The 27540-nt window shown below is 49.1% G+C and overlaps 7 protein-coding genes across 7 annotated transcripts; 5 read left to right on the top strand and 2 right to left on the bottom strand.

Moving 5' to 3' along the window:
• Positions 1-54: 54 nt before the first annotated feature.
• LDX57_008634 (RpiB/LacA/LacB family sugar-phosphate isomerase) lies at positions 55-1121 on the bottom strand (the record flags this gene model as incomplete). The annotated part of the gene is made up of 1 exon (XM_046090356.1): positions 55-1121. The coding sequence occupies exon 1, from the start codon at positions 574-576 to the stop codon at positions 55-57; it is 522 nt and encodes a 173-aa protein (XP_045946330.1). The 5' UTR covers positions 577-1121.
• A 930-nt stretch (positions 1122-2051) lies between these two features.
• Positions 2052-3011, top strand: LDX57_008633 (lignocellulolytic auxiliary activity family 11 protein; the record flags this gene model as incomplete). The annotated part of the gene is made up of 2 exons (XM_046090355.1): positions 2052-2205; positions 2261-3011. 2 exons carry the CDS (start codon positions 2052-2054, stop codon positions 2758-2760), a joined length of 654 nt encoding a protein of 217 aa, XP_045946329.1. The 3' UTR covers positions 2761-3011.
• Positions 3012-3874: 863 nt separating this feature from the next.
• Positions 3875-4934, top strand: LDX57_008632 (putative 2,3-diketo-5-methylthio-1-phosphopentane phosphatase; the record flags this gene model as incomplete). Its single annotated transcript, XM_046090354.1, has 4 exons — positions 3875-3908; positions 3971-4296; positions 4346-4774; positions 4827-4934. The coding sequence occupies 4 exons, from the start codon at positions 3875-3877 to the stop codon at positions 4932-4934; spliced, it is 897 nt and encodes a 298-aa protein (XP_045946328.1).
• Positions 4935-6370: 1436 nt separating this feature from the next.
• Positions 6371-7975, top strand: LDX57_008631 (uncharacterized protein; the record flags this gene model as incomplete). Its single annotated transcript, XM_046090353.1, has 3 exons — positions 6371-6999; positions 7048-7846; positions 7898-7975. The coding sequence occupies 3 exons, from the start codon at positions 6371-6373 to the stop codon at positions 7973-7975; spliced, it is 1506 nt and encodes a 501-aa protein (XP_045946327.1).
• Positions 7976-12273: 4298 nt separating this feature from the next.
• LDX57_008630 (uncharacterized protein) lies at positions 12274-15853 on the top strand (the record flags this gene model as incomplete). The annotated part of the gene is made up of 2 exons (XM_046090352.1): positions 12274-13905; positions 14180-15853. 2 exons carry the CDS (start codon positions 12274-12276, stop codon positions 15851-15853), a joined length of 3306 nt encoding a protein of 1101 aa, XP_045946326.1.
• Positions 15854-17541: 1688 nt separating this feature from the next.
• LDX57_008629 (uncharacterized protein) lies at positions 17542-19362 on the bottom strand (the record flags this gene model as incomplete). The annotated part of the gene is made up of 7 exons (XM_046090351.1): positions 17542-17954; positions 18005-18325; positions 18373-18509; positions 18563-18980; positions 19030-19149; positions 19197-19262; positions 19308-19362. The coding sequence occupies 7 exons, from the start codon at positions 19360-19362 to the stop codon at positions 17542-17544; spliced, it is 1530 nt and encodes a 509-aa protein (XP_045946325.1).
• Positions 19363-20558: 1196 nt separating this feature from the next.
• On the top strand, positions 20559-23660 carry LDX57_008628 (isocyanide synthase family protein). The gene is made up of 3 exons (XM_046090350.1): positions 20559-21006; positions 21053-21429; positions 21476-23660. Exons 1-3 carry the CDS (start codon positions 20604-20606, stop codon positions 22445-22447), a joined length of 1752 nt encoding a protein of 583 aa, XP_045946324.1. The 5' UTR covers positions 20559-20603; the 3' UTR covers positions 22448-23660.
• Positions 23661-27540: the final 3880 nt, after the last annotated feature.

Below are 27540 nucleotides of genomic sequence, written 5' to 3'. Positions count from 1 at the left end.
ACGCAACAGCAACGGCGAAAGCGATAATACCCTTATACAAGAGCCCAAACTCCATTAATCAATCACAATTTCCTCACTCAACCCCTGCACTCCCCCCGCAAACCTCCTCTCATACTCACTAATCGCCTCGATCTTCTTTGCGCTCCCACTCCCCTCGTCGAACGTATACGTCACCCACTCAGTCGCCAACTTCTTCGCCAACTCCACGCCAATCACCCTCTGTCCGAAACACAGCACCTGTGCATTATTGCTCAACACCGCCCTCTCAACGCTGAACGAATCATGCGCCGTCACGGCCCGAATACCAGGGACTTTGTTCGCCGAGATCGAGACGCCCATCCCGGTGCCGCAGATCAGGAGCGCGCGGTCTGCTTCGCCGTTGCGGACTAGCAGCGAGGCTTGCACGGCGGGGTGTGGGTAGGCGGTTTTGTCGGATGAGTTGTGTACGCCGACGTCTGTGATTGAGGAGACGAGGGGGTTGGATTCGAGGGTTTTTTTGATCGCTTCTTTGTAGTCCCAGCCTGCTTCATCGCATGCCATGGCGATGCGGAGGGGGTTGGTGTTTGTTGTGGTCATTTTGATGTTTTTGGTAGTCGTGGTTTTGCTGGGTTGGCTGTTGGGAATATAATGAAGATGGGTTCAGGATATAGAGATAGTGGATTATGAGGGGAGTTTCATTTGTCAGATCAATTCCTGGCTCCTGGCAGACTCATTGATCGTCTCATAGGCTGGATGAAAGTCCCAGTTGGGATGGGTAGACATTTCGTGTCTATGACATCGTTGACCAGCGGGATCCAATGATGGAGCTGCATTGGTATGTAACCGGGGTTGCCTTCTCTGGACAAGCCGCAGAGTCAAATTTTTGGATAAAGTCTCAAGGGCAGTTGTTGCGAATAAGATGCACATTCAACTGCACAATCTCATTGTCATGAATACCTCGGCATCCTGCATAACCTGAGGAATGTAATCGCACTGGCGCTCGGCATCCGGAGATTTGTGGGGAAATTCACCCCCACAACCAATGATTGACCCGCTGATAAGAGTCCCTCGCAGACCAACAGGAACCTACTTGATCACAGAGTGCGATTGGCCCTACTGGGAGAAAATCGTAAGGGATAACCTCCGTGCCCCTGAATAACCTCTCCGCGACAAGACCTCGCTCGAAGCTGTAACTGTAGGATCAGACCGTAGTAGAAACTAACCCGCTAGGCGTTTTAGCTCGCTTCAGGAAATTAATCACCACTGCCAAGCGGACTCTCCTCACGCGATGCGACGGTAATTAGCGCCTGTCGCTTAAATAATCTGTTGGAAGATGATCAAGTCGTGTTCTCATGAGGCCTGCCCCGTTGTGCTAGTAAAACGTGCCAACCCCGTGACGTTGATAGTCTATCTGTGACGAATGGGAAATCCACGCGATTGGATGAGCATCTGCAGGTCCTAGATAAGCGACCCCTTAGAATGCCATTATGCACGTTTATCACCGGTGCAATCAATCCTTCTATCTGATCTCCATTGTGACTGCAACCCAGGCGATATCGACTCGACGTCAATGCGCCTGAGAGAGACAGCTACTCCGTCGGTGCTCCTTCGTACGGACGCGGCCCCTTCGGGATAGACCACCCCAGACTCGCTAAACGAGAAATTGCGATCATCAAAGACGCAAAGATCTGGCCGGGGTACCCGGCGCCAAAGATAACTCTGGGGGTTTGACTGGACGGACATGTGGCCAAGCCGGGTGCGGAGATTAGTAGGTTGCATGCGACGAGTCCTGGGGAAACATACGAGATGGTCTTGTGCAGTCGCTTCATGATGTATCTCGAGTGTAGCAATTCACTGTGCACTTACAAAGTGTTCCTCTCACGATGATGAAACTGAAGCATGCAACTTGGGGGCAAATGCAACACGAGCTTCAAGTTCTGAGGCGACGGTGTAGTTGAAGAAGGGCGAGCAAGAGGTATAAAAAGACCTGCTCTGGTGCATTGAAGTCAATAGGCCAAAAGCATCTCAACTACCTGACAATCCAATCGGCAAGCTATCGTGCAAACGCCAAAATGGTCAACGCAGTCTTCGGTCTTCTTCTCACCTCCGGCCTCGCCGCAGCTCACATGCAGCTGAGCTGGCCTTATCCTTTGCGCAGCGCCTTGGATCCCGAGAGCGATCCCTCAACCATTGATTATTCGATGACCAGTCCTCTTGAAAGCAGCGGTATGTCAAGCGACTCGCCCGAGCGCAGTCTGTTGATCTAATCTCATATGCGCAGGATCCAACTTCCCATGCAAAGGATACCACAAGAACACTCCCTGGCGCACCACCGCAAATTGGGCCGCTGGCGAAACATACAACATCTCGTTGTCCGGCTCCGCGACCCACGGTGGAGGATCATGCCAGCTTTCATTGAGCTATGACAACGGCAACACGTTCAAAGTGATCGAGTCCATGATGGGCGGGTGCCCGTTGACCACCGAATATGACTTTCAGCTTCCTGGCGACGTGGCTGACGGCAAAGCCCTGTTTGCCTGGTCTTGGTTCAACCTTGTCGGCAACCGCGAGATGTACATGAACTGTGCCGATGTCGAGATCACCGGGGGTAGTGGCAGTTCTGCGTCTTTTGAGGAGGCCTACCCGGATATATTTGTGGCTAATGTCGGCAATGGATGCAAGACGGTTGAGAATAAGCACACGGTCTTTGCTGAGCCGGGTGAGCAGGTCATCTACGATGACGGGGTTAGTGAGTCGTCGGAGCCATTCCCAGTCTGTTAAGTGGAAGTCATGTATGTCGATATGTGTTGGGGCTCAATCGGCTCTTTTCTGTTAACAGTTTCACTGTTGCTGTGCTCTTCTGTTTCAATGATTCAATCCAATGCGTCTGTTCCTTTGATCATCCACTCAAACGCCCTTTCGTACTTGAAGACTGTCCTGCCCTGAAATGGTACGAGTCTGTCATATAGTAACATGAAGCAAAGCACCGTTCTGCCAGTAGGGCTGATGAAAGCAGTGAGTGTTCACCAACGTGTTGCTGATCAGCTTTTGAGACATGTCCAAAATGACCTCACCAAGGACAAGTCAAGCTTAGTCAATCCGACCGACCAAGGCACAGATGTAGGCGTACCTGCATACTATGACCAGGTCAGCCTGTATCCCCGCATTGCTGGTTCCGCGCTCAGTCCCCCACCAGTGGACCACGCTCCAGATTAGCGTGGCCATCTAAATCCCCTGGACGGAGCACGATCCACGCCCTGCAGAAACCAAGTCTGGACTATAGGCGAATATGGTGAGCGCCAAGCGCAACAGAAGGATAGCCGAACAGCGGTAGAGCCGAATCGGAATAAAGAACCCACAGGCGCCCCAAAGCCGGGCAAAGAGATAATGAGGAAGGAATACCGCGCGGGCAAAAGGAAACTGCAGCGAGTCCAAGGAAGGAATGACGTCACCAGGCCTTGAAAGCACGGCCACAACCTGCGCCACATGTGGCTGTCCGGCTTCCCGGTGCCGGCGGCATCTCCTCTTCCCCGGTCGTTCGCGTTTATTGTTTGCCAATGCCGACTCGTCCGCTCCACAATCCTCAGTCATCAACGGTTCTCGCCCGCTACATCATAGGTTTCCATGCCAAGTCTAGAACTGGAACCCACAATTGACGTCCCTGGGCTCCGGAGATGTCCTACGTCATGCGTTTTTTTTAAAAAAAAAAAGTCGAATCGCAACCGGTTTGCCACGGGCTCGCCTGAACACTCTTAAGCGATTTACCTCGCTCGGTCCACGATGCCTTCTTTTTCCCTGACCAACTCTTTTTTCGCCCCGGTTGTCTGCCAGCTTCATACCCACCATGTCTTCCACCATGTCTTCCACCATGACTACCACTAAAAAGCCATCCATCATGCCTACCACTAGAAAGATTGTCTGCTTCTCAGGTACGCCCCGGCTTGTCCCCCTGTCGATCTACGCCACACCAAGTCCAATCTAACCTGATCAGACTTCGATGGCACTATCTTCATGCAAGATAGTGGCCACGTCCTAGTCGACGCCCTAGGATGTGGCGCGGAAGGTCGCCAGAAGTTCGAGGAAGAGATCAAGACGGGGGCCCGCTCGTTCGTCGAAGTCTCCGAGGATATGTGGGGGTCGCTGAAAATCCCCTTCTCAGATGGTTTCGAAATCATGCAACAGCAACTGGATTTGGACCCTGGCTTCAAGGAGTTCCACCAGTTCTGTGTCGCCAACAAAATCGATTTCAACATCATTAGTGCCGGCCTGAAGCCTGTTCTGGCGCAGGTCTTGAAACAATTCCTCGGTCCTGAAGAGGTATGCAATCCGTTCACGACCAATTAACAGCGAAATCTAACAGGGACAGGCCTCACAAATCGAGATCGTCGCCAACGATGCAGATATCCGCGAAGAGGGTGGCCAGTGGAAGCCGATTTGGCGTCATGACACTCCGCTCGGACATGACAAGGCCCGCTCCATCCAGGAGGGCCGCGCTTTGGCCGAGAAATACTCTCTGGACAACGAGGTCCCCCTAATCATCTTCATTGGCGACGGCGTTTCGGATCTGCCCGCTGCGCGGGAGGCTGATGTGCTATTCGCGCGCAAGGGCCTGCGGTTGGAAGAATACTGCAAGGAGAACCAGATTCCGTATATTCCGTTTGAGGACTTTTCCGAGATCAAGCGTGAGGTGCAGAAGATCATGAAGGAGGACGAGGAGAAGACGGGCGGCCAGGGCGTGCCGGCTCGGTTCAACCCGCGGGCCAACATGTGGCGTCGCATCTCTAGCAAGCAAGCTGTATGCCTTCTGTGCTCCCCCTTTGCTCTGTCCAGACGCTGACCAATCACAGGTTCCTCAGTTCGTTGCGGCTACACCGAGGGAGGAGAAGATGATGCTGTGGCCGGAAAGCTTCTCCGAGTTACAAGCGGAGAAGGTCAAGGATAAAGCTGGCCAGTAGAGGATGTAATTGATATCATTCACGGTTTAGTCTGTTCCTCTATGCTGGCATATTGGATGGGTCAACGATTTAGACGTTAATTGATTGATGAATATAAATATTCTTTTCTTTCTCATCATGCTATGCCTTGGTTTCCGTAAGCGTACGCGTTGTACACCGGTTGACCGCGGTAATTTCGTTAGTACGTTCCACATCATACACTTTACTCTTTTGAATTCGCAGATCTACCGCCTTCTTATATGGCAAGCGGTAGGACTGTGAGCCAATTGAAAGTATTCAAAAATCAACAATATTTTCTTATATAAGTCAACAGGGGGTCCTGGTGCAGCAAGTGGACTGTACTAACGAAATTACCGCGGTCAACCGGTGTAGGGAGGCCATTCATCATTCCGACGGATGAATTAGTACATGTTGGAAAGACTTCCTCGGTGGCTACATGGGGCATCAGTATATCTTCGCCATCGACTCTCGTTACAGCTATTGAAATTATATCTTTGACCGAGGACACGCGAACTACCTGAAATATATATTGGGCGGGTATCCGATTCCTGATGTTGCCCCATAGGAGATCGAAAGTACATAAAGTGATATAGATGGGGGCCTGATGACCGAATCGAAGAATGAATAAGATTTGAAGGGGTTGTGTAGGGAGAAGAAGTCTGTCTTGATGTTGCACAGATGAAATGGCCAAAGGAGGGGAAGGCTTGGCAATTGGGCCTCAGGCACTCCACTCGCTTCTTCATCTCGACCGGCGCCGCACAACTTCAACTCTCTTCGGCAACTCCATCTCACACTGTCAACCAATCTGACAGAGCCAGATAGCAACATGGATTCAAGCACAAAATTTGCAAACCCAGATTCGGCCAGCGCATAAATCTGACGCCGACTACAATGCCAACTAGCTCCGGTAAACAGCGCCCGGCCTCAGCACTAAACTGCGAAGGGTTATAAGCAGCGCCAAGCAAATAGCAAATGCTTAGTCTCAGCCTTGCACTGGAGCGACCCACCACGACATGCCGCGGGCCTTGAGCTGAAGACAAAAGACCGTGAGATACGGGCTGTGCGACCGCTTGAATGCGCCGCTGACGCGTGTCAGACTGCCATTGCTTCGTATCCAGCCCCTGCTGCGCCGCATCGCTCCATCTTTCGTGAAATACGGGGTCTAGACTAGGGAGAACAGAGGGAAGAAATTGGATCTTTGCATGCGTTGAATTGCGAAGCAAGAGAATTTAGACGGGGCTCCACGAGCTTAGCTGAAAATCAATCCCTGCGACTGCCAATCATGACGCTCGCCCCCATCCTTGCCAGCCGTGATGCTTTCCCCGTCGGGCACGTCGGCGGTTGCACCGATTCTGCAGGATATTTAAAGTCTGTTCAGATCGCTGCGATGCTGCCTTTCCGTATAACAACGTTTGATTTACCATACTTAGTCTACCATGTTTCTTCGGAAAAAAATTGTCAAAGGAGTTGCTGCCGGGGTTGGTCTGGCCTCCGAGAGTATCACCGCCTACAAGACGAACAGGAGGTCCCAGAATGCATCGCCTACAGAAGAACATTCTTCTGAATCATCCACCACGACGCCTAGCATCCCTCAGCATGAACATCAACATGAACAAATTATGGAAGAGCAACACGAAGCAGAATGGGAGCTTGACGAGGTTCAAGATCAGCTCCATCACGACTCTCCGCCCGAGTATACACCCACACAAGATGTCGATCAACTAGCCCGCGCCTTTCTGGAATCCCATCCCGCAGCGTACTCGGTTCCCGCTGGACACCCACAACTCTCCTACCCGGTGATCCTGCCGCAACGACGACCTCGATCGCGTAAGCGTGGCTTCATCCGGGCATACGCGCCGGTTCTGGACGAGTTTGGCATCGAACAGGCCATGTTCATCGACTTTCTGGAGACATCCAATAAAGCATGCCAGGCTGCGGGGTGGATTGCGGCGATTAACTTGGCCTCCATCGGCACGATGTTCATGCCGTCGGCGATAGGAATTGCTGTATCCATCATGATCCAGGTCGGAACCGACGTTGCTATCGCCGCCGAAAACCGGAGAAAGTTAGTCACGTTCCCAGATTTATCATGAGCTGGTGCTAACATCAGCAGAACAAATACCTACTTTGATAAAATCAACCAGGAGATGTTTCATCCTCGTGGCCTGCACTGTCTCGTCATGACCTGGAAACCGGAATCTGATTCCCCTTGTGTTAGCTTCGATTTGAACTCGGCTATCTCGAACTCTGTCGACCACGGAGGATCTGGGTGGATGAACAAGATGAAACATAAGTATAAGTCATCCGACGGAAAGACGTATGGGAACTTGCCCTTCCCCGAGACGGCCCCGCTCGTATTCCCGGATCTTGATGAGCTGGCGGTGCAGAGCCCCGATGCGGAAAAGAAGTTGAAAGAAGCCAATTCGCGACGAGCCTTTGTGGCGCATTACTTGGATCGGAGAGGCCAGGCTGAGTTTGTACGTTTCTCTATCCTCAATTCTGTATGCTTCGTTGCGATGGGACAGCTAATGGTCAATCAGATAATGGAAAATCCAACTAGCGACCTCAACAAAGCCCCCAAACCTGAATTCACATCCCGCTACGCAGACCCAAGTCATCCCGCCAGCAGCGGTTCTCTCATGGGCCTTGTCACCGGTGGTCATATCACAGGCGACCAGATTCGCCCGATGCGCGGGCGAGGCGGTGGACTCGGTGGTAGTTTCCTCGGCCGGGGTCCGATAGGCCAGGTCATCAGTGGAGTCCAGGCCTCGAGGTCTCGGAGCACAGGTGGGAGTGACCAACCACAATCCCAACACCGTGAATACGGGCAAAGTCCCGGCGGATTCGGACTTGGATCTCGGAATCCGCGCGAAGGTTTACTTGGTGGAGGGATGAAGAAGATGTTGAAATCGGTGAGTCTCGATTCAAATACTACGGTACGTTGGATGGCTAATACTGTCTAGAATGTTATGTATTTGATGATCGTGAACCTGCCGTCGGAGGAGGAAATGCGGCATGCTCGGGAGATGCTTCATTGTTGACCATCGCTTGTTGGTAATGTATGATGCATGCTTTATTTCTTTTATTATGCCAGCGACCAATGCGTGACTTTCAACGACAAGGCTTCTGTCTCTCTCTCTCTCTCTTTCTTTTAGTTTCTTAACAATTCACCTTTTCGGGGGCCTTTTCAGTATCCTCGACACATCTAGGATAGTGAAGCGCCACGAAAGTCAGGTAGTTAATATTCACATATTCTGAATTCATTCATCATATCTAACAATCCACGTCAAACGACTCCTTGCTAACTCTCCATTCCTTCCATCTATCCCTCTTCCCGATTTACCTTCTCCATCATCAGTCCGTTCAACGCCCCAGCAATCAACCCCATTCCACAAATTATCCTACCATTCTATACGGGCCGAATAAATAACGATCATGCATATACTTGCATCCCAGCCAAACGTTGACACGCAGGGGGTTTGAGTAGCCAAGTGGACTTCTCGCTGTGTACTCTCAATAGAGGACACAAGATACAGATCAATGTGTCCCTGCCGCTGCCGCAACTGCTTGTTTTTAGGTTCTTGGAAACTTTTGCATCCGCTTGATCCAAGAATGGGTGATTTTGCAACACTCGTCCAGTCGGAACACTTGGGTGGCTATGTTGACTTCTAGTTGCCTTTTGTCGATTCAATAGATAACAAAGACCAACTGATCCGCACCGCCGCCACTCATATTGCTTGTTTCAGGAGCTTTTCAAACAATTTCATCAGCCAAATCAAGGAAAGGCTATCATTCCATACACCATACTGGGCAAAAGCTCATCTAGCCCAGTTTAATCCCTCGTTCATTCGACGACTTGAATACTCGAACCGATTCTCCTACCCATGTGGCTATTACTTGGTTAGTTTCTTTGAATCGCACAAGGTCCTTCTTTCAATGACTTCCGTGATAGTTGATTCAAAGCTGATATGGATTTCTGTTCAGGGTTCAGTGCCGGTATGACTTCTGCGGGACACCTATCAGGACCTTGAAATCACTGACTGAGGAGGTCGCTATAACCACACACGGCCGCGTGTTGATGTGTTGATGTATGGTTGTTGTTTTTTTTTTTTCTCTTTAATTTTTTTCTTTTCTTTTTAGTTCTAGGTTCCCTTCTGGTTTTTCCTTTTACTTCTTTCTCCACATTTTCTTTTTAAAGATCTCTTTCTCCAAAAAAGGTCCCCGATTTTACGTCACGTCTCTCATGGTCGGTGGCTGGCAAATGAGTGAGACTTTGCTATTCCTGAATACCCTAAGCCCTTCGTACCTAGTCGCATCTGGTAATATGCTGTATAGTGCTTACCCTTATGTAAAGGAAATGGTCTCGGGGAGTGCGCGAAGAGAGCTGCGACGCGAAATGGCTAGCAGCGCTCGGAGGAATACGACGCAACCAGGGGAAATTATGTCGATAGCTGAACACCATAGGTTCTGGAAATTTGTTTCCGGTCAGATTCTCAAGCAAAAGGAAAGCAAAGGACATTGCCCGGTTACTAGTAAGTTTTTTTTTCTTTGGTGTGGTGGATAGATTTATAATGATATTAAGCCAGTTCTAACGGCTAAATAAAGATGTAGCATTTCTGTAAGCTTGTCAGGTCGAGAATCGACGCACCTTTACTTCATTGAAGCGACAACCAAGGATTGAAGACTGAGAAGTTGTTCTCTGCTTTGAAGTCGCCTACTCGTGAATTTTCAACTAGCCAGAGTCATAGACCGGGAGTAGGCTTACAAAGATTTGCTAGAAACCGTTCGGTTTGGAGAGGATAGAAAGCGCATATGGGTCTTAAATGAATATCCTAATAATATAGCACATGACAAAAAAGGGGAGGCCATCTGGGAACGGGCGATGGTCAGCTGGAACACCACCACCCCTGAGCCTACGACTGAAGGGTGAACAATCCGAAATGTGAGGACAATGAGTATCATATGACTCTACTGGAACGCCTTCTTGATACGCGGAAATTACATTTAACAGTTCATCCACCCACAAGCTACGCCGGCTGATGCAGAAGGATGAGAAGAATGGAGGAGGCTGCCCAGTTGGCAGAAAGCTCGGTTTTCAACTCGCCGGTCCTCGCACCGTTCTTGAAAAGGTAGGCAAATCTTCCTACCATCTGGACTTACCACCTGCTTGGAAAATACACCCGGTCATCTCGGTAGTCCATTCGGAACCTGCACCGGCTAAGAAAGATCCTTTCGATCGCCAAGCAACTGAACCAGGTCCATTGCAGGTAGAGGAATTCGCGAATGATGATGATAGCTACGAAGTAGAAAAGATTTTGAACGAGAGAAAAACGGGTAGGAACAGACAAACGCAGTTTCTAGTTCAATGGAAGAGCTGGCCAGTTGATGAGGCTACCTAAGAACCCGAGTCGAACCTACAAGGTGCAGAGCAAGCGGTTGAGGACTACCGCAATTCCCTGCTGAGGACCTCCTAATATTCGACCTCCTAATAAAAATCCTCTCAAGTCTCTTTTACCTCATCACAAGGCTAGCGACTGCTGTCAGACTCACAAGCTCGTTGAGGAGTTTTCTCATTCTGAACCTCATATTCAAGCAAATCCCCTCGATCAATCTCAAAATCCCCTCGATCAATCAATCATGACTTCTTCTAAAAAGGCTCCCGATCACGAACACCCCCCTGTGGTGGAAGGGAAAGTCACACTGCCTCCAATCTACGCCAAATGTCGTAGCAACAAGTCTTCTAGCGTTCCCTTCGGCAACGGACACTTAACCTGTCGTGAGTTTCCACGTATCTTAGATGTCAGGACCTACTAACCAACCATATGCGAAATTAGGAAGAAGTCATCAATTGTATTGCCAAGGCCAACAAATGAGCGCGAGAATAATCTGGAAGGACGGACGATAACATGTCGCGGCTGAGGCTAGGCAAGTCCCAGTCAATGATCAATCCATACCAGCCTAACCCATCTCTTTCGCTCTGGTTGATTGTAACAATTTCAGAGCCTGTTGCTGATTACCATCTAACTAAGAGAGACCAATGGACGTAGCTCGCCAGGGGAGGCTTACGAAGCTTGAGGTCAGAGCCCCAAACGAGATATGATAACGCACTGATCCCCTGGACACCCGAACTCGTCATTCATGCGGAGAGTAAGAGCACTTAGCCATATAGTGGAGAGTCGCCATATGTAGCCTGTCTGCACCCGATTCTGAAAGAATAATGGACATACAGCCCCTGATATAACCGGTCCAGCGACAGGTCGCTTTCGGGATTAGGGCTCGATAATATGGCCAGTTCTTTCTAATTGCTGAGCGAGCATACCTATTCAAATCAATGACTTAAGATGTCACACATCCTTTCTCCATATTGGGAGATACATTACATCGAGGTTTTCTAGAAAGCCTTGAGATTGCTAGTTAGTATTGTTCAATGAAATTAAATCTCTTGACACGCTCACCAAAGACCTAGTACTAGACCTTATTACTATAGATCTTGAAAGGATCTATCCCGAAAAGAGTCGGCCATCAACATAGTCACGTGGGCGTGAGAACCCCGCAAATACCCCTATCAAGTCACGGGATCCCCGCACCGACAGCTTTGCCGACTTCTTCGAAGCAATCTTGTTAAACATTCACCGTGGACTGACATCCAAAGGTCAAAGGGGCTAGAGCAGCCCTGCTGACGATCATGGTCCGAGATGACCCCACTCTCGATTACGGAGCCTATACGGTGGGGATAATCTGTGCTCTAGGGCTGGAAATGAACGCTGTTCGTCATCATCTCGACCGAGAGCACAGAAGTCTCCCGGTGAGCTCCCAAGACTCCACTATATATATCCTCGGGGAGCTCAGTGGCCATAATGTTGTCATCGCTTGTCTTCCAGGGAATCAAGGCAAAAGCGCCTCCGCTATCGCTGCGACGAATATGGCGCGCTCATTCCCATCGATCAAGTATCGTGTGCTCGTCGGGATTGGAGGAGGTGCCCCAAGTACAAAAAGTGAAATACGCTTGGGTGATGTGGTGGTCAGCAAGGCTACTGATGTTCATGGGGGTGTCGTCCAATATGACCTCGGTAAAGACACCGAGATAGAATTTGTGAGAAAAGGGTTCACTAGTCCTCCGCCGTCGGTCCTCAGAGGGGCAGTGTACAAAATGAAAAACGAGCGTGTTTTTCGACTAAGCAGGAAGGATGGCCTCTCTACAGTGGCTCTGGATGCATACCCGAGGCCATCGGAGCCTGACATTTTATTTGAAGCGACTTATCCCCACAAACCTGATCAATCTTCATGCGAAGAATGTGACGCGAACATGGCTTTACAACGTTCAACGCGTACTGATAATATGCCGAGAATATTCTATGGCTTGATAGCATCCGGAGATCGGGTGATCAAGAGCGGCATCAAACGAACTGCGATCATCGAGGAGATCAATGACGATGTTTTGTGCTTCGAAATGGAGGCTGCTGGGTTGATGAACGAATTCCCTGCTGTTGTCATACGCGGTATTTCCGATTATGCCGACTCACACAAAAATGATACATGGCAGCCCTATGCCGCTGCCTCTGCCGCCGCGTGCGCCAAAGAGCTGCTGTCCCACTTGGAGTCCGAGAAAATTCACCTTGAAAGGATTTCGGCGCGTGCGTCTCCAGAATCCAGTGAAACTCTACATCAATTCCTTGCCGATATCTGTGAGACCGACCCACAGAATGAAATGACCCGAATACGGCAAAGCAAGGGAGGCTTCGTAGCCGAGTGCAATAACTGGATCATGGAAAGCCCTGAGCTGCAAAAATGGCAAACCAGTGCTGATGCTCGGCTGCTGTGGATCAAGGGTGGCCCTGGAAAAGGCAAGACAATGGCAATGATCGGCCTAGTAGACTTTTATCTGCCCCAGATAGCGGACCTTTGCTACTTCTTCTGTCAAAATGGCATACCTCACCTCAACAACGCAGTATCCGTGCTCCGGGCACTTGTTTGGAGATTGCTCTGGACGCATCACGGGCTTCAAAAATACATACCGAATGAGTACAAGTGCAAGAAATACAACGGGAAAGAGGTGTTCGAGAGTCCGAACGCGTTCGCCATGCTTACCGTTATGCTTTCCCAAATGCTTAGGGATGAAACCCTGGACAAAGTATTTGTAGTGCTTGACGCTCTAGATGAATGCGATAATGGCATGGGAGACCTCTGCGAATGGATCTTACTGCAGTCCGCAGACTCGTTGTCGAAGGCCAAATGGCTCATTTCCAGTCGACAAATTCCCCAAATCGAAGAGCTTCTGCGTCCCGGAAATTACAAAATCTGCCTGGACCTCGACTCAAGCGAAGCTCGTGTGTTGAAGTCGGTAAACCACCTTGTTGAAACAAGAATCGACCAGCTTGCCGAGAGAAAGGGTCTTTCCAAAAAAGAACGGGAAGAATTGGGGAGTATACTGAAGGAGAAGTCAGAGTCCACATTTCTTTGGGTCGCGCTGGTTTGCCAACGCCTGCAGCTAACTTCGCGGAGAAAACTGAAGATGGAGCTAGAGAAATTACCATCCGGCTTAGGCCCGCTGTATGATCGAATGCTGGAGCAACTTGAGACTATTGATGACGAAGACGACAAGGAACTATGCAAAAGAATTCTTCGTGTGGGGATACTCTCCCTTCGACCACTGAACCTCGGAGAGTTGGGGATGGTGGTAGGGCTACCAGTGGATGCAATAGGCGATGTGCCTGAGTTAGTCGACCTCTGCAGCTCATATCTACTCGTCCGAAGTGGCTATGTGTATGTCATACATCAATCTGCCAAAGACTACTTCTGCAACGGCAGGGGCCAAAGGCTATTTGCGGATGGGCTTGCGGATGAACATAACAAATTGTCTCAACGCTTGCTCGACGTTATGGAGACCCAATTGGCTCGAAATATATACGGCTTAGACCACCCTGGTATTTTGGTCGAAGAGATCATCCGCCCTCAGTCTGACCCTCTTGCGGTACTGGGCTATCCCACCACACATTGGGTCGAACATTTGGCCAGTTCAATATCTTATGTGCCACCTGACTCATATCTTCAGACAGGCTTATATGATGGAGGGAGACTTGATAAATTCCTGAGGCAGCATTTTCTCCATTGGTTGGAGGCTTTGAGCCTAATGGGCTTGTTAGCACGTTCCCTTCCGATGATCAGAAGTCTGCAGAATTTGTTGAAGGTCAGGACTCGAAAATTCTCAAATAAGCTAAAGGATTCACACTTATCATGCTTCCTAGAAATCCCCTTCTTCGAACCAACGCATGATTGACATGATTCAAGATGCGTACCAATTTGTCGTCTACAACAAGACTTGCATTGAAACTGCGCCTCTCCAGGTCTACTGTTCTGCCCTTATATTCAGTCCTCAAAGAAGCATCATTAAAGAAATCTTCCACCATGAAATGCCGCAATGGTTGGTCAATCATCAGATGCTGGATGAGGAATGGAGTCCATGCTTGCATATCCTTGAGGGGCATACCGAACCAGTCTTGGCAGCTGTCTTCACGCCGGACAACCGATTTGTTGTGTCCGGGTCCGACGACTGTAGCATTCGAATATGGGACACAGAGAGCGGCACCAACGTGCGTTGTTTGAAGGGTCATACAGGATCCGTCATGAATCTGGCGGTATCGCCTGACGGTCGCTGGATAGGCTCCGCCTCTGTGGACTGCACTGTTCGTCTATGGAATCTGCATACTGGTACCCTAGAGATGGTTTCCAACACGGATCATTACAAAAGCATACTCACGTTCTCCATGGACAGCAATAGCATCATCTTTCTGTCTGCGTGTAACGCCATACAGATCTGGGATCTTCACGCAAAGGTACGGAGGCATGCCTATCAGCTCCATTCAAGTCTTGTGGGCCCCACGGCGCTTTCACCCCATGGAAAGTGGGTAGCTTCGGTTGATTCTAGCGGCATCATTAGGGTAGGAGATATATACACAGGAAAGATGCACAAGATGTTTAGGCCCGAAGGCCTTGTATCTTCAATTGTTTTCTTGTCCAACAATTCAGAGATTGCGTCCATCTCTCGCGGTGAAGGGGTTGTCCAGGTGTGGGACATCAGGACCGGATCCATGCTGTGTTCATACCAGGGTAATACGGGCACGATCATGTCTACAATCTGTCTGTCGGATGGGCGAAGGGTGGCAATATCAGCCTATGAGACAGTGAAAATCCGGGATATGAAGGATGATGACGTTCTGCAAAGCTTTTCAGGGCATGATGGCTTCATTCAAACTGTCGACCTATCGTCCGATGGCCGGCGAGTAGTTTCAGGCTCTGACGACAATACACTCAGGATCTGGAACGTTGACTCAACACGCTTCCGCCCAACTGCTTCGCGTCCCATTGGGGATATTGAATTGCTTGTTCTATCTCCCGATTCCCGCGTCGTTGCCTCGGCATGGTCAGATAGCCAGGTTCGGTTATGGTCCACGCAAACGGGATCCCTACTACATGCTTTTGGGGATATTGATGTAGACCCCAAAGTTGCTTTCTCATCCAACAGTAAATACCTCGCGACACTGGATGCGGACGACTATATCCGAATTTGGGATTGTGCTTCTGGGTTTGCCATGTACACGGTCCATTCCGGTGCGGAATCTCTGGATCATGACTTATACATCAACGACATTCCATTGTTCAACAAGCATACACGAAGTTTTCTAACAACAAGACAAGATGCAAGCCAGGTGGAATGGACAATGGAGTCAGACAGTCAGTGGCTCAAGCACCTAGGAAAAAAGGTCTTATGGGTCCCAACCATACACCTCCCCATCCATACCGCGACGAGCCATTCCCTTTTCGTAATTGGCTCTTACACAGGGCGATGTTTTATATTCGACATGGCTGGAGAAAGTTCCATAATGAGTGACGAAGATCATAAGCAAGTCAAATTTTCTTAGGGTGTCCATAAATTTTTTTTTACGATGTAGAGGTTGAATAAAGAATTGATTCTGCGTGCTTACCTAAATCCCACACTTGAGGCGCTTCACCAATCTTCTCCATATTTCGGCAAAAACCTATCACCATCCCCAGAGTGCCAGACAGCTTGGCCCAACTCTGTTTCATCAATCCGAGAACTTTCCAATGCGTTCCCAAAAAGTGCATCATGCGCCTTTGCGTGGTCGTTCTGTTCCTGTTCGGCTGGAACCTCAACCTTTCGCTCACCATCACATAAACCTTGTTTATCGCAGGTGGAAGCCACTCCGGCTTATCCGTATGGCAGGCAGGCACAAAAGTGGTTTACATGATGGACAAATCTACTTTCAGAACATCCGGAGCACCAGCCCGAGGAGGGCAATAGATGATGTCTAATATGCCTTTTCTCGCTGTCTGTATCCAGGCATGGTACATCGCATCCGAACGGGCAAATGAACGTGCCTGAACCGGATATTGGATCGGCGGACAAATGCCTTTGCCCGTTTATACAGTCCTCACCTCTGTACCCCTCAGCCGCGCGCCTTAGCGTGGGGTCCAGTTCACTCAGTCTGGTAGAGTTATGCTCTTAGTTGGTTTCCTAAATGCTACATGCTAAAACAGCACTCGCTTTACTGAGGGGTTCAGGATGGCGTTGACGACCTCTGGAGCGGGAATCCCACCACCTGGCCATCGCATCCTGCATTCTTTCAGAATAGGGTTTGCAGTTAACGCTGATGATTGGATACTAGGCGGCTGAGACGTCGGCTCATCCTCATTGTCAGCCCTCGGCATAGGATTATCTCAGTCTGCTGGCTTAATTTTTTAGCTTGGGAGATTGCCACAATACGCAGTACAGAATTTGGCTTCAATAAGGTTTCGCACGTTGATGATGAGGGTTAAATGGAGACCGAGGGAGTAAATGTGGCTATGCAGGATTGTGAAAGCCACCATAGTGAGAGAGTGACGGCCTTTTTGCCAACTATTTGCTGCTGTCCACAATGCGTATTGATTGGTTGTCAGGCGAGAACGAGGCTGGGATAGATGCGAGGATACATCAACTAGGCACCCAATCATGATGTTCGACCCTCGGAGGCAATCTACTAAGTATTCCATGAATCCTTTTATCTAAAACCTATCAACTTCGCCGTGTAATGAGGTGAAAGTAGATTGTTTAAGCGTAATCCGGATATCACTGTACATTCATACATCAAAGGCTTAGTACAGGGACTCAGGGGTCGTCTGAGACCAAAATTGTTGCCCCTAGGGTTTGTGATGTATATATTGTTCTTCTCGGTGCCGAGGCAAAGAAAAAAGAAAAAAAAAAAAAAAAGAAATATCAAGGGAACAATTCAAGATACACACTCAAGATTCTCGTATTAAACCACACAAGGACAGCTGAATGAGATTTGAAATGAATAATAAAATCGCGTAAGTTGATTATGGCATTGTGGACGAAGAAGAGGCGTTCCTACGTGTTGTGTATAGACGAGTACGAATGCTTGGCATGTCTCAGGCTAAGGCATCTACGGTGGTGCAGTGCAGTCTCTGATTTTGCAGAGATTTGGCTTCACTTACTGTCAACATTAGAATGTCATCGAGGAAATTATTAGGTAGAGTGAAGTGGTGTGTCTGATAAGCTAAGCCCTGATGGGATGAAGTCACATGCCCGCAATCACGCCGTCAACAACGCGTCGAGATAATCCGCCCACTTCTCTCCCGCATATCCTGTGTAGAAGTCAGGCCGAATCACCACAACCCCAGATTGGTTCTCAACCCAGTTTGCTTGATACTCGGGGATGCTACTGTCACTGCGCTGATCGTCCGCACGAACATTCCAGAAATCCGCGACTTCTTGATACTTTTCTACCGCTGCTGATGAGATCGAGCCAGCTTGGTCTCCAAGAAACAAGACAACGAATTTGCCATATTGGAAGAGAGTGTATAGTCTCCTTTGCTCACCTGCACTAACTTCGTGAGAATCCGAGAGCGCGGTGACGGTCAAATCAGGACAGCGATGACCAGCGACGAATTCTCCGAATTCCGACTCGCGGACCAAGATTCCTGGAGGATAGAACACACCCATGCCTACAGGATATATTAGCCTGATGATTGGTATTCCAGTATGATTGACCCACCGGTGATATATCCGGCGTTTCTTTCGATCTCATCCACATATTCCAATGCCGTCTTCACCGTCGTCCGCACCAGCTTCGAAGCCACCTCGATGACCCCAGCCGCGACGGCACGGCGCTCGGTATCGTAACTGCGGAGAACCTCGTGTCCTGAGAGACCATTGGCGGCCATTCCAAGCCGCCAACTCAAGGCAAACGCGTCCGCAATACCGGTGTTGAGGCCTTGCCCGCCGTTAACCGCGTGGACATGCGCTGCGTCGCCTGCCAGAACGATGCGACCGTTACCAGATTGTGAAATAAAGGTCTCGGCAATACGTTCCTTAACTGGACACGAGTCAGCAGTTATCACGTACGACGCGGAAACAACATACTGTCAAATGTGCTAAACCACTCTGTCTTGAGGAATTCGACCTTGTGAGGTGCCATGTGCGCACGGACAGACCCTTCGGCCTTGGCCTGGGTGACTTCTCCTTCTAAGAGAATGTAGAACCGGGACATGCCGCGCTCTCTGGCGTCGTTTGTTAACGAAGGCTTATACACGTGAAATCATGGCATACGTACCGAGGAATCCATGCCACTCTCGACTGCCCGTTAACCTGGAAGGTGATGATCTCCGGGCAAACTGGGAAGTCGGTCTCGATAAAAGTATCCAGAACGGCCCAGATCATCTCTGGCTTTGTGCCCGTGAAAGGAATATCTAGTGCGGTTCGCACAAATGACCGCGCTCCATCTGCAGCCACGACATACTTCCCTCGAAAGGTTTCTCCTTTATTCGTGGTGACCGAGGCATCCGTCGCGGACTCAGTGACTGACACCACAGTGCGACTGTAATAAACTGGGGCATCGAGTTGATCAAGAAGGGCGGCCTCCACGCGCGGTTGACCGATCATAAGAAAGTTCGGTCGGAAGGTGTGTTTCAGTGATGTCCACCAGTGGCTTTGGCGGGAGGTAAATTCACCGGCCTCGAACGTCGAGCTTGCTAATGTCGCAACTGTCAGAAAATCCTTGAAAAACCAAAGGTCACGTACTGTTGCAGGTTATTCCTTGTGGCAGGAGTTTCTCGAGTGTCTTAGAGACCTCGAGGTATTGCTGGGTACGCGCATTGAGCGCATCAGCGCGACCCAAATCCAGGGGGCCTTCTTTAGCATCTGCAGTCGCATTAGGAATTGTTGGCCTTTCTCCGAAGTTTACCCACCAAGGACTTTGATGGAGAGTCCTAATGAGCGAGCAAGGACGGCAATTGCCAAACCCGTAGGGCCACCTGCTACTGTCAGTACAGGCTGATATTTGTTTGGGCTCTACATACCTCCGACGATGACTAGGTCATGACTGCTTTCTGTGGTTTCTGTTCCGATCGACATTTTTCGTTCTATGGGCGCAAAGGGAGTTTTTCTGAGAAGGAGATTACCCCAATTCAGTTCATATACTGATTGAATAATCGGCCGAATCTGTCCATACTCCACTAGATCCTTCGGCTCCATTCATGCTGAGACAATATTGCGGCAAAATGAAGGAAGGGGGGGAACCAGGGATCGGCATTTCACTAAATCCATGTCGCCACGCCTTACTGGATGATACTAGCCAGGCTGCAGGACCGGATGACACGCCTGAAAGGGTCTAAACCACGCTATCGCTAGTGCGAGCCGACCCTAGCCTGTCACCCCGTTGGAGTAAGATGAAGAGAAGTGACCATGCCACCGTCTTGGCAGTTCTGGACCTCCGATTCCCATGCCGTTAGCTCCTGCCGAACAGGCAACGGCGTCTAAAATCATGCAATGCAACCTCTTGGCCTGTCGCGTTGAGACCCGTTTGGATGAGGCAATAATGGCTGAAATTTCACGAACTCTATCTCGGAATCTTCTCGTGATTTTCCTCCACTCCGATCGAGATCTGATGGGAGTAGTCACTGATGAGGAAGGAGGAACGAGAGGTTAGGCAGTCACCCCAGAAAAGGAATCAGTTATTGACTGGTAGCAGGGCCCCTCCGGCAACGCCGACATTAGCAACACGCAGCCGAATAATCGAAAATTGTTGACTTGAAGTCTTCATCCATTAGCGTGTGTTTCCTGTCCTGGGTTTTCGTCACTCCGGCCGAGATAAGATGGGAGTAGCCACAGTGGATCCGCCAAGGCAGCTTGTTACAGGCATTCAACCCTATTAGCAATCAGGAACCGGCCGTCAGGCGCGGTCTGATTCCGCTACTTAATAAGCCAGTTTGCAAGCGTAGGAACTCTTATCCGCCTCCTTGTTCACGCTACAAAACTTCTAAATTACATTAGACTCTAAGGGATCAGCTGAGACGTCGGAATCAGGTCGGAATCCCTTCTAGCATGGTGCCACAGATGACAAAGGTCTTGGTCATGACGCTACTAGGAGAGGGTCCAGGGGTAGGAAAAATAGGGAAAAGAATATCCGGGTGAATACTACGTTTTGTTGGGATGAAACTCTTGGCCACTGGAATGATCCAATGAGATGAAGCCACCGTCGGTCTCCGTGCAGTTGATGCCGGTATATAGTCTCCAGTAGATGAGGGTTGTGCTGGAAAATTCTGTGCTTGTCGCTGTGACTTTTTCGCACTTCTTTCGCTCGAAGAACACACGGGATGGTTCGACTGTTGTCCAACTCTCACGGTTCGTCATCGACCCTGTCTCTTATGCAGGGTCGATTCGACGGACCCGCTCTGCAAACGGCCTGCAACATCCTGGACGTCCTTGGCCGGTACCGCAGTGTTTTGCCGTCGAACGTTGAGGACCGCTCGGACGAGGGCAACCTCAAGTTTCTGTCCATAATCTATGGCCAAGTACGCACACACAAGGCAATCCAGCTTGTATTGCCTGCATTCCCTTTCAAGTCGCCCAACCGCCAGAGCAAGACTCTAGGTAGCCTACCGGACAAGGGCGAAGAGATTTCCTTAGCACATTTGAACGGACTCTGCGCTGCGATCGAGGACATTTATTCCCCAGGAGCCAAGCTGACGATCGCGTCGGATGGTTTGGTTTATAACGGTTAGTGCTCTTCTCGATCTTTGGCTTTTCCTTCTAACTTCATCAGACCTTCTGGGTGTCCCCGACAGGGAGGTCTGGGAGTACGGACAGACTCTACGTGCCATGGTCCGAGAGAAGGAATTCACCAACATCAACTTTGTCCATCTGCGCGATCTTCTCTACATGGTCAACGAGATTCCCCTTGACACGAAGACCTATGAGGAGAGAGCACCACAATTTCGCGAAGATCTGATTCGTATTCACACTCCCTCGGACCATGATGTTAACGAGCGTATTGCATCGGATGACGACGTCTGCACGACGTACCGCGGGTACATCAAGTTTCTCACAAAGGATTTGGCACATACCATGGAGGAGAGAACAAAAAGCCAACACAAGAAAAAATGCGAGCAGATCGCCAAGAAGATGATCGTCAGGGGAGCTGTACGTTAACTGAACCAGACCGACGGCTGGAGCTAATACCAAGTAGGCATTCGCACAAGCCATCGCCAAGTCCTTCCCTGATCACGTCCGACTGTCTATTCATCCGTCGAATGGATCACGAAAGATCTCGATCTCTGTTCTTCCGCAGACCGTCACGCCCGTTACGCCTTGGCACTCGGCGCCTTACTTTAGCGTTGACGGACACATGAAGTTCGAGCATCGGGACGTGTTTGATGGTGACGAGAAGACGGAACTCGTCTCTCGGAATGGACAGCCAAGGTACTTTCGAGAGAAGAATGACCTCTACTCGTGGTCTAGTGATGTCAGCATCGAATTTAACTACCCTTGTGGTATAACGATTCAGGCTGTGAAGGATACGCGGCCGTCGTTCAAAGATGTGGACATGCAGAAGCTCCGTTTGCTCTCTCAAGAAAACTCACCCGTCGTTCTGCGAGGGTTCGGAGATACTCTTGACCGGGATCTTCTCGTTCAAAAGGCCGAAGAGATGGGAACTCCCGTAGGATGGAAGTTCGGTCTCATCCTCGAAGTGAAAGATCACGGATCCGACGGCAAGGGCTTGAACAACGTTCTTTCTGCAGAATGGATGCCGTATCATTATGACGGACTGTTCAAGATAAAAAAAGAGATCGACCCCGACGGCAACGAAAAAGTTGTCTCTCTTCCGCCTAAGTCTGTCCTCTGCCCCTTGTCTCATACACTATCCAGCGAGCTGACCTTGCATTTAGATTCCAAATGTTTACCGCCATTACCCCCTCCCCCAAAAACACTGGCTACACACTCTTCGCCCCCTCTCATCTCATCTTCGCCAACCTGCCTCCATCTCTCCCTCTCTCAGCCCTCAGCCCCCTCACCTGGACCGTCCGCACTACCTCCTTCGACGACGCTGTCATTCCCAACCTCCCCCTCGTCATACCCCACCCTGCAACAGGGCGACCATCCCTCCGCTATCATGAACCATGGCCGCAGGAGAGAACAGTCTTTGATCCGACAAGCGTGACCATTCATGGCGTCGAGAGCTCCGAGGCTGTTTGTGCGGTGTTGGACGGACTGTTGCATGACCGACGAGTCTGTTATTGGCATGCTTGGGAAGAGGGAGACTTCTTAGTCAGTGATAATGTTAGTATGATGCATACGCGAAGCTCGTTTGTTAGCTTGGCGGAGAGGTGTTTGAGGAGGATTCATGTGGATTAGATTGGTGAGGCGAGGAAGGGAACGGGTTTGTATTTATGATATATTGTATTTTAGTTTGTTCTTTGTGCCGTGGAGACGGTGATTATGGTAGATGAGAATGAGAGAGAAACGTTTAATATTCAGCGATATATCCCCTTGGTTAGAATGAATACACTCCGAGCTTGAACGCAAACATGTGAGACCTTGCCCTAAGCCAAGATGTGGTGAAGAATGATGATAAATTTAGGTCCCTCACGCATTGCCGAAGAGTTGTGTTATGTTTCGCTTGATTGTAAGGTGTTAACATTGGAAATAGTAGGACTACAGGACAAGATTATTCAGCTTTCTCATTGAAATCTTCCATTTGATGACTGATTGAGGTTTTTGTCTCTGTTTGTCACTCATGCGCCGCCCTTCTTCTCTCCCTTTCCCCGCCACACCCCAATTCTGGTTTGTCTGATTTGATTTTGTAAAGTTCTCAATTGGCTTCAAACTGGCCCTGAATCGCCATTTGACTGCGTGTGCTTTAACATTCGAGCTTAGATGTCAGTGATCAGAAAATAAGCCAATTGGAAGCAACCGTTCAGGTACTTAGGTGGAAGGAGTAGGTAGGGTGATGTTTATACATACTACCACAATGTAAGAAATATCAAGGCATGCGTATTGATCTTGGTCACTTTCATGATAAGTTATTGAAATACAGTGCTATATCTCTCATAAGTGGCATTCATCAGCTCTGCATATTCATGTCCTTATTAGCCAAGATGAGCATAATTACCAAAGACCAGTGGTGGCCGAGCTCTTTTGCTGTAACTGGATCCACATAGTAGACAGTATTGAGGAGACACAGGAGATGTTATGGCGCAAGTCTTCAAACAGTGCGGACATTTGTGCACCTTCGGCTTGGCTTTCTGTTCTTTGCTTTCGACAAGGTCAGCCGCGAAATCAACTGTTTCCCGTAGGACCTGTTGGAAACTTTTCTCTTTCAGCAACCAATCAATATGACTCAAGGTGATCTTGACAATTGGATTACGGAGGCCACGATCAGTCGGGACCGTTTTTCTGTATGCATCCGCAACGGCAAGGGGGAAGTCCTTAGATTTCCAACTTGTTTCGATGCCGCGTATGAATCTCTCCCGTGCTTGCGATTTCAGTTTCGGTATGTCATATTTGTCTCCTATCTGGTAGACACTGATGTTGAATAGCATTGGCGAAGCACGATCCTGATCCTTGACACTGCTGTCATAGTTGAAACCATACATGAAATAGACCATCGCCTCAATAGCTGTCGGGTCATCATCAGCAAGATTTATCGTGTTCGTTTTTGCCTCCTGTCTACATCTTAGTCAAGCCATCTTATGCGAACTATGTTCTCCACTTACCACCCAGTCATTTCTAAGAGCACGAGTGAAAAACCCGGATTGTCCGCAAACAACCAACTTATGCACCTTGAATTCTCGGTTCTTGGTCACGATTTTCATGTCTGAATACATTGACGAACGAAAGTATCTACCGGTCGTTAGTACACTTTATGCCTAAGAAAGGGGTGTATAGGAACTGACTCGCGAATGCTGCAATCCAGACCACTCATTCCCTTTCGATCCTCCACAAGACCGGGCTGAGTTTGAGGTACGGCACGCCTGTCACCACCTCCCTTGGAGGAGTCTTTGGACATTACCATAGTCGATGGCACGGCACGATTTGACTATTGAGGAAACCGAAGCACTCGTTGAGACTGTCTGTTTTAAAAGCTAAAGGCCGATAAGGTGTGAATATTCGGTGTCTGCCAAAGAGGAACAAATTGATTGATTTGGTGATGATGATTGACGATGGTCATCTATCTAAGGGTCGAATAACAAGGCCTTTTTATCTTCAGCTTCACGTAGTATCAGGGTCGAGTTCAAGGAATTCTCCGCTTCGAGTAGAGACCTTCCACATAGGAATGCTCCACCTAGGTAGTGGCAGCTATAATAGACATGTTTTATAGATTGTATAGGCGGTGTGAGGCGTTTCCTGGGATTTTCCATATACGAGTATCTTGTCCTCGACAGACTCCCATCGTGTTTCCTTTTTCATTGTTTGTTCTTGTTCCTATGAAATTCGGCAGATAGACCGTCTTCTTTCTCGGCGAGTCCAAGTGTTATTATTAGGCGCCGACTGAGCTTTCCATCACCATAATAGGTTATAGCCTTGGAAGAATTGAAATTTAGCCTAATGGTATAATTTTCAATAAAGCCTCTGCCAAAATAGAATGTCCATAGTATATTTATGTACATGTAGCTCAGTATCGGGGCAGTCGTAGCATTCATCGACGCTGAGACTATCGTCTGTGAGATAATCCCGAACTTTCTTTTTCACTCCCCGGATCTTGTACGCCTGGCTCATGAAGTCGCTCAGGAATATGCCACCGCCAATCAGTTTGGTTTCCCCCATTCAGTCGACCAGCAAGTCACAGACAGGTCGGGTACGGAGACACATAAGGGGTCTGCCCATCGGGAAAGATACGAGGGGAGTCATGCCCAAGCTGTCTCCATGGTCAATTCAAGTTCCTCTGGGTATCCTCATAAAGATCGAGGGCCAGTACTGCTGGCTGAGACATCAACACCGCATTTTCGACTAGCTCGATACATGAGAAACAAAAACATACGAGCTAAAAGGAACCCGAGCTCGTCACAAATGAAGATCATATGAGCACAAATCGAAACTTGAGAAGGTGGCGGTTGATACGAGAAAAGGAAGAGAAACTGTACCGACGAACCTCGGGCTGTTATTGCCATCTTCCCAGGTTCGGAAGGTCCCTCATGTTTCTCCCGCTGGTAAGCCTAGTTATAAAACAAGGCTCGTACCATGTCAATCTGACTCATTCGCTCTGTTGAGGGTGTTGACAGTTGTGAGTTTCGGTGGTCTATTCTGCCTGCCTAGACTCCTTTTGCTTCACGCCAACTTCTAAGTCTTCTTTGATTTGGTAGCCTTTTCGATTGAATTTAGCGGGTGTTGATTGGTTTTTGTTTCTTAATCTCAGCCTTCGTATAACCAGTTATCTGGAACTGGGAGAGCAAGATATCGAAATCGGTATCTCGACAAAAAAGCTTTGAACTCCGGCGGCAAACGTTGATTCGTGTGATCTAGACCGAACTAGACAATCGGTTGTGTAAGTCGATCCATGTGGAGCAAAGTGGGAGAAGATCTCGCGAACACTAGAGAAACCCAAAGGTTGCGCAAAACGAGAAGCGGAGGGAATGAATATTTCGAGCGTAAGGATTCGACGGATAGGCTCTATGTACGACTCGATAGTTTGGCTGACGCTGCTCGGGGCTGGCAGCTCGACTGCACAATGGTTCAACATCGTCGTAGTATGATAAGAATTACTCCTAAGAAGGTATTCCTCAAGGGACATGAATCCATCTATTTCGTCCGACTCACGAAGGAAGTTTCTCCTCTTCCGAGGTGAATCTCGGGTTTAAGAGCCGGTAATAAACCTGTCCCAGAACGATAAAGAGCCCTAATGGCACCCAGCCCGCCGTGGCGCAAAGACAGAGCGTGACGAGGAAGGGCCCTATTCGAACTAAGAGGTAGGGCGTCCTATTTAGGGGACATTGGCGGCCAATCCAATGGGCTGGCTCGACCTCGATTGAGCTTTCCCCCTTGCTTGCTCACGACGTTGGCATCCATATCGTTCCATATATCCCACTTCGAGTCCATTTGTTCAATAGAATCGGCCAGGACTGTACGTGGTATTCGCGTCACATAGTTGGAATTTCTGCAGTCGCTAGAGATTCCTTTGCCTATCTGAGGAGGATAACATTTTTGTAACATCCGGAATCAGTTGGGGCCTTAGAACAATCATCTTTACGATGGAATGGATCGTCTGATGCCGTCTGATATAAGAAGTCTGACGCTGTTAGCCTGAGCTAGCACATGAGAGTGTCGACATCAGTTCTTGCATGTCTTCAGGCCTGTGAGCTTGCCAATGCATTAGGACTGGTTATATCCCTCTAGGCTTTCCTTGGATTGTGAATATAACATCCGCACATGGCTAGTTTGGTAATCACTTGTGTTTCTCCCTCTGTCTCTGCCTACACCCCTTCTTGAGAGCAGTGGAAATGACGATCCAGTCCAAGCCAATTGTAGGTTTTGACGGATTTTGACTAGCCGCAGTCAATAGTATGTAGATGATCCTGCATCTGTTTTTTTTTTTTTTTTTTTTTTTTCTCAGCGGCATGCCTGCGGTTCGATTTTCAAGTTCTTGAGCGTTTTGTAACGCAGAATTGCGGCGAAACTGCACTGTATCCTGTCAAGGGAGTATTATGGAACTAGCCGCAGTGTTCGCCACTGTTTCTCCTAACGGTCGTTTTCCTTTCCTTCAAGGCATGATCCTTTTGCTGTTGGGGTGTCTGTTTGAAAAAGGAGTCTTACTCTGCCAATTTGATAGACTGTGATTGAGCCACCTCCAGTACTATCGGAATTCGGGCTGCATTACAAGTGATAATGCAGTGGTGATAAAGTGTCCGGAACCAAAATTCCGCGGATCGAAGGCCTTGGTTTGGGTTAACTGCCGAAAGCAGAATAGAAGGTATTGTTCATCAGTTACGGCTGGACTGGCTACTAAATCCGGCATGGTTTGAGGTTCCTGCGCTTTACACCGTCTAACTGGGCGGCATTATTCCACTTCGTGGCCGTGGTAGGAAAGCCAAGGGCTATAATGGATCTAGTAGAAACTTTGGTCACTCATCCAGGACAATGAACTTTTGGCAGGTTGCTTTCATAATCATGAGCATCTTGTCACGGGTAGCGAAATCGGATCGGGCCCATCAAATAGGGTATTGCTTTTGTGACAGACAATAAACAGGAAGTATACCATGAATCGTCTCTTCATTAGGGCATGGACAGCCACATCCTTTAGTATCGTATCGCGTCTGT

Source organism: Aspergillus melleus (genome assembly GCF_016097325.1).
Source record: "Aspergillus melleus strain CBS 546.65 chromosome Unknown contig5, whole genome shotgun sequence".
NCBI lineage: Eukaryota > Fungi > Ascomycota > Eurotiomycetes > Eurotiales > Aspergillaceae > Aspergillus > Aspergillus melleus.
Note: the sequence above shows the minus strand (reverse complement) of the source record. Positions and strands in the feature narration are given on the sequence as shown.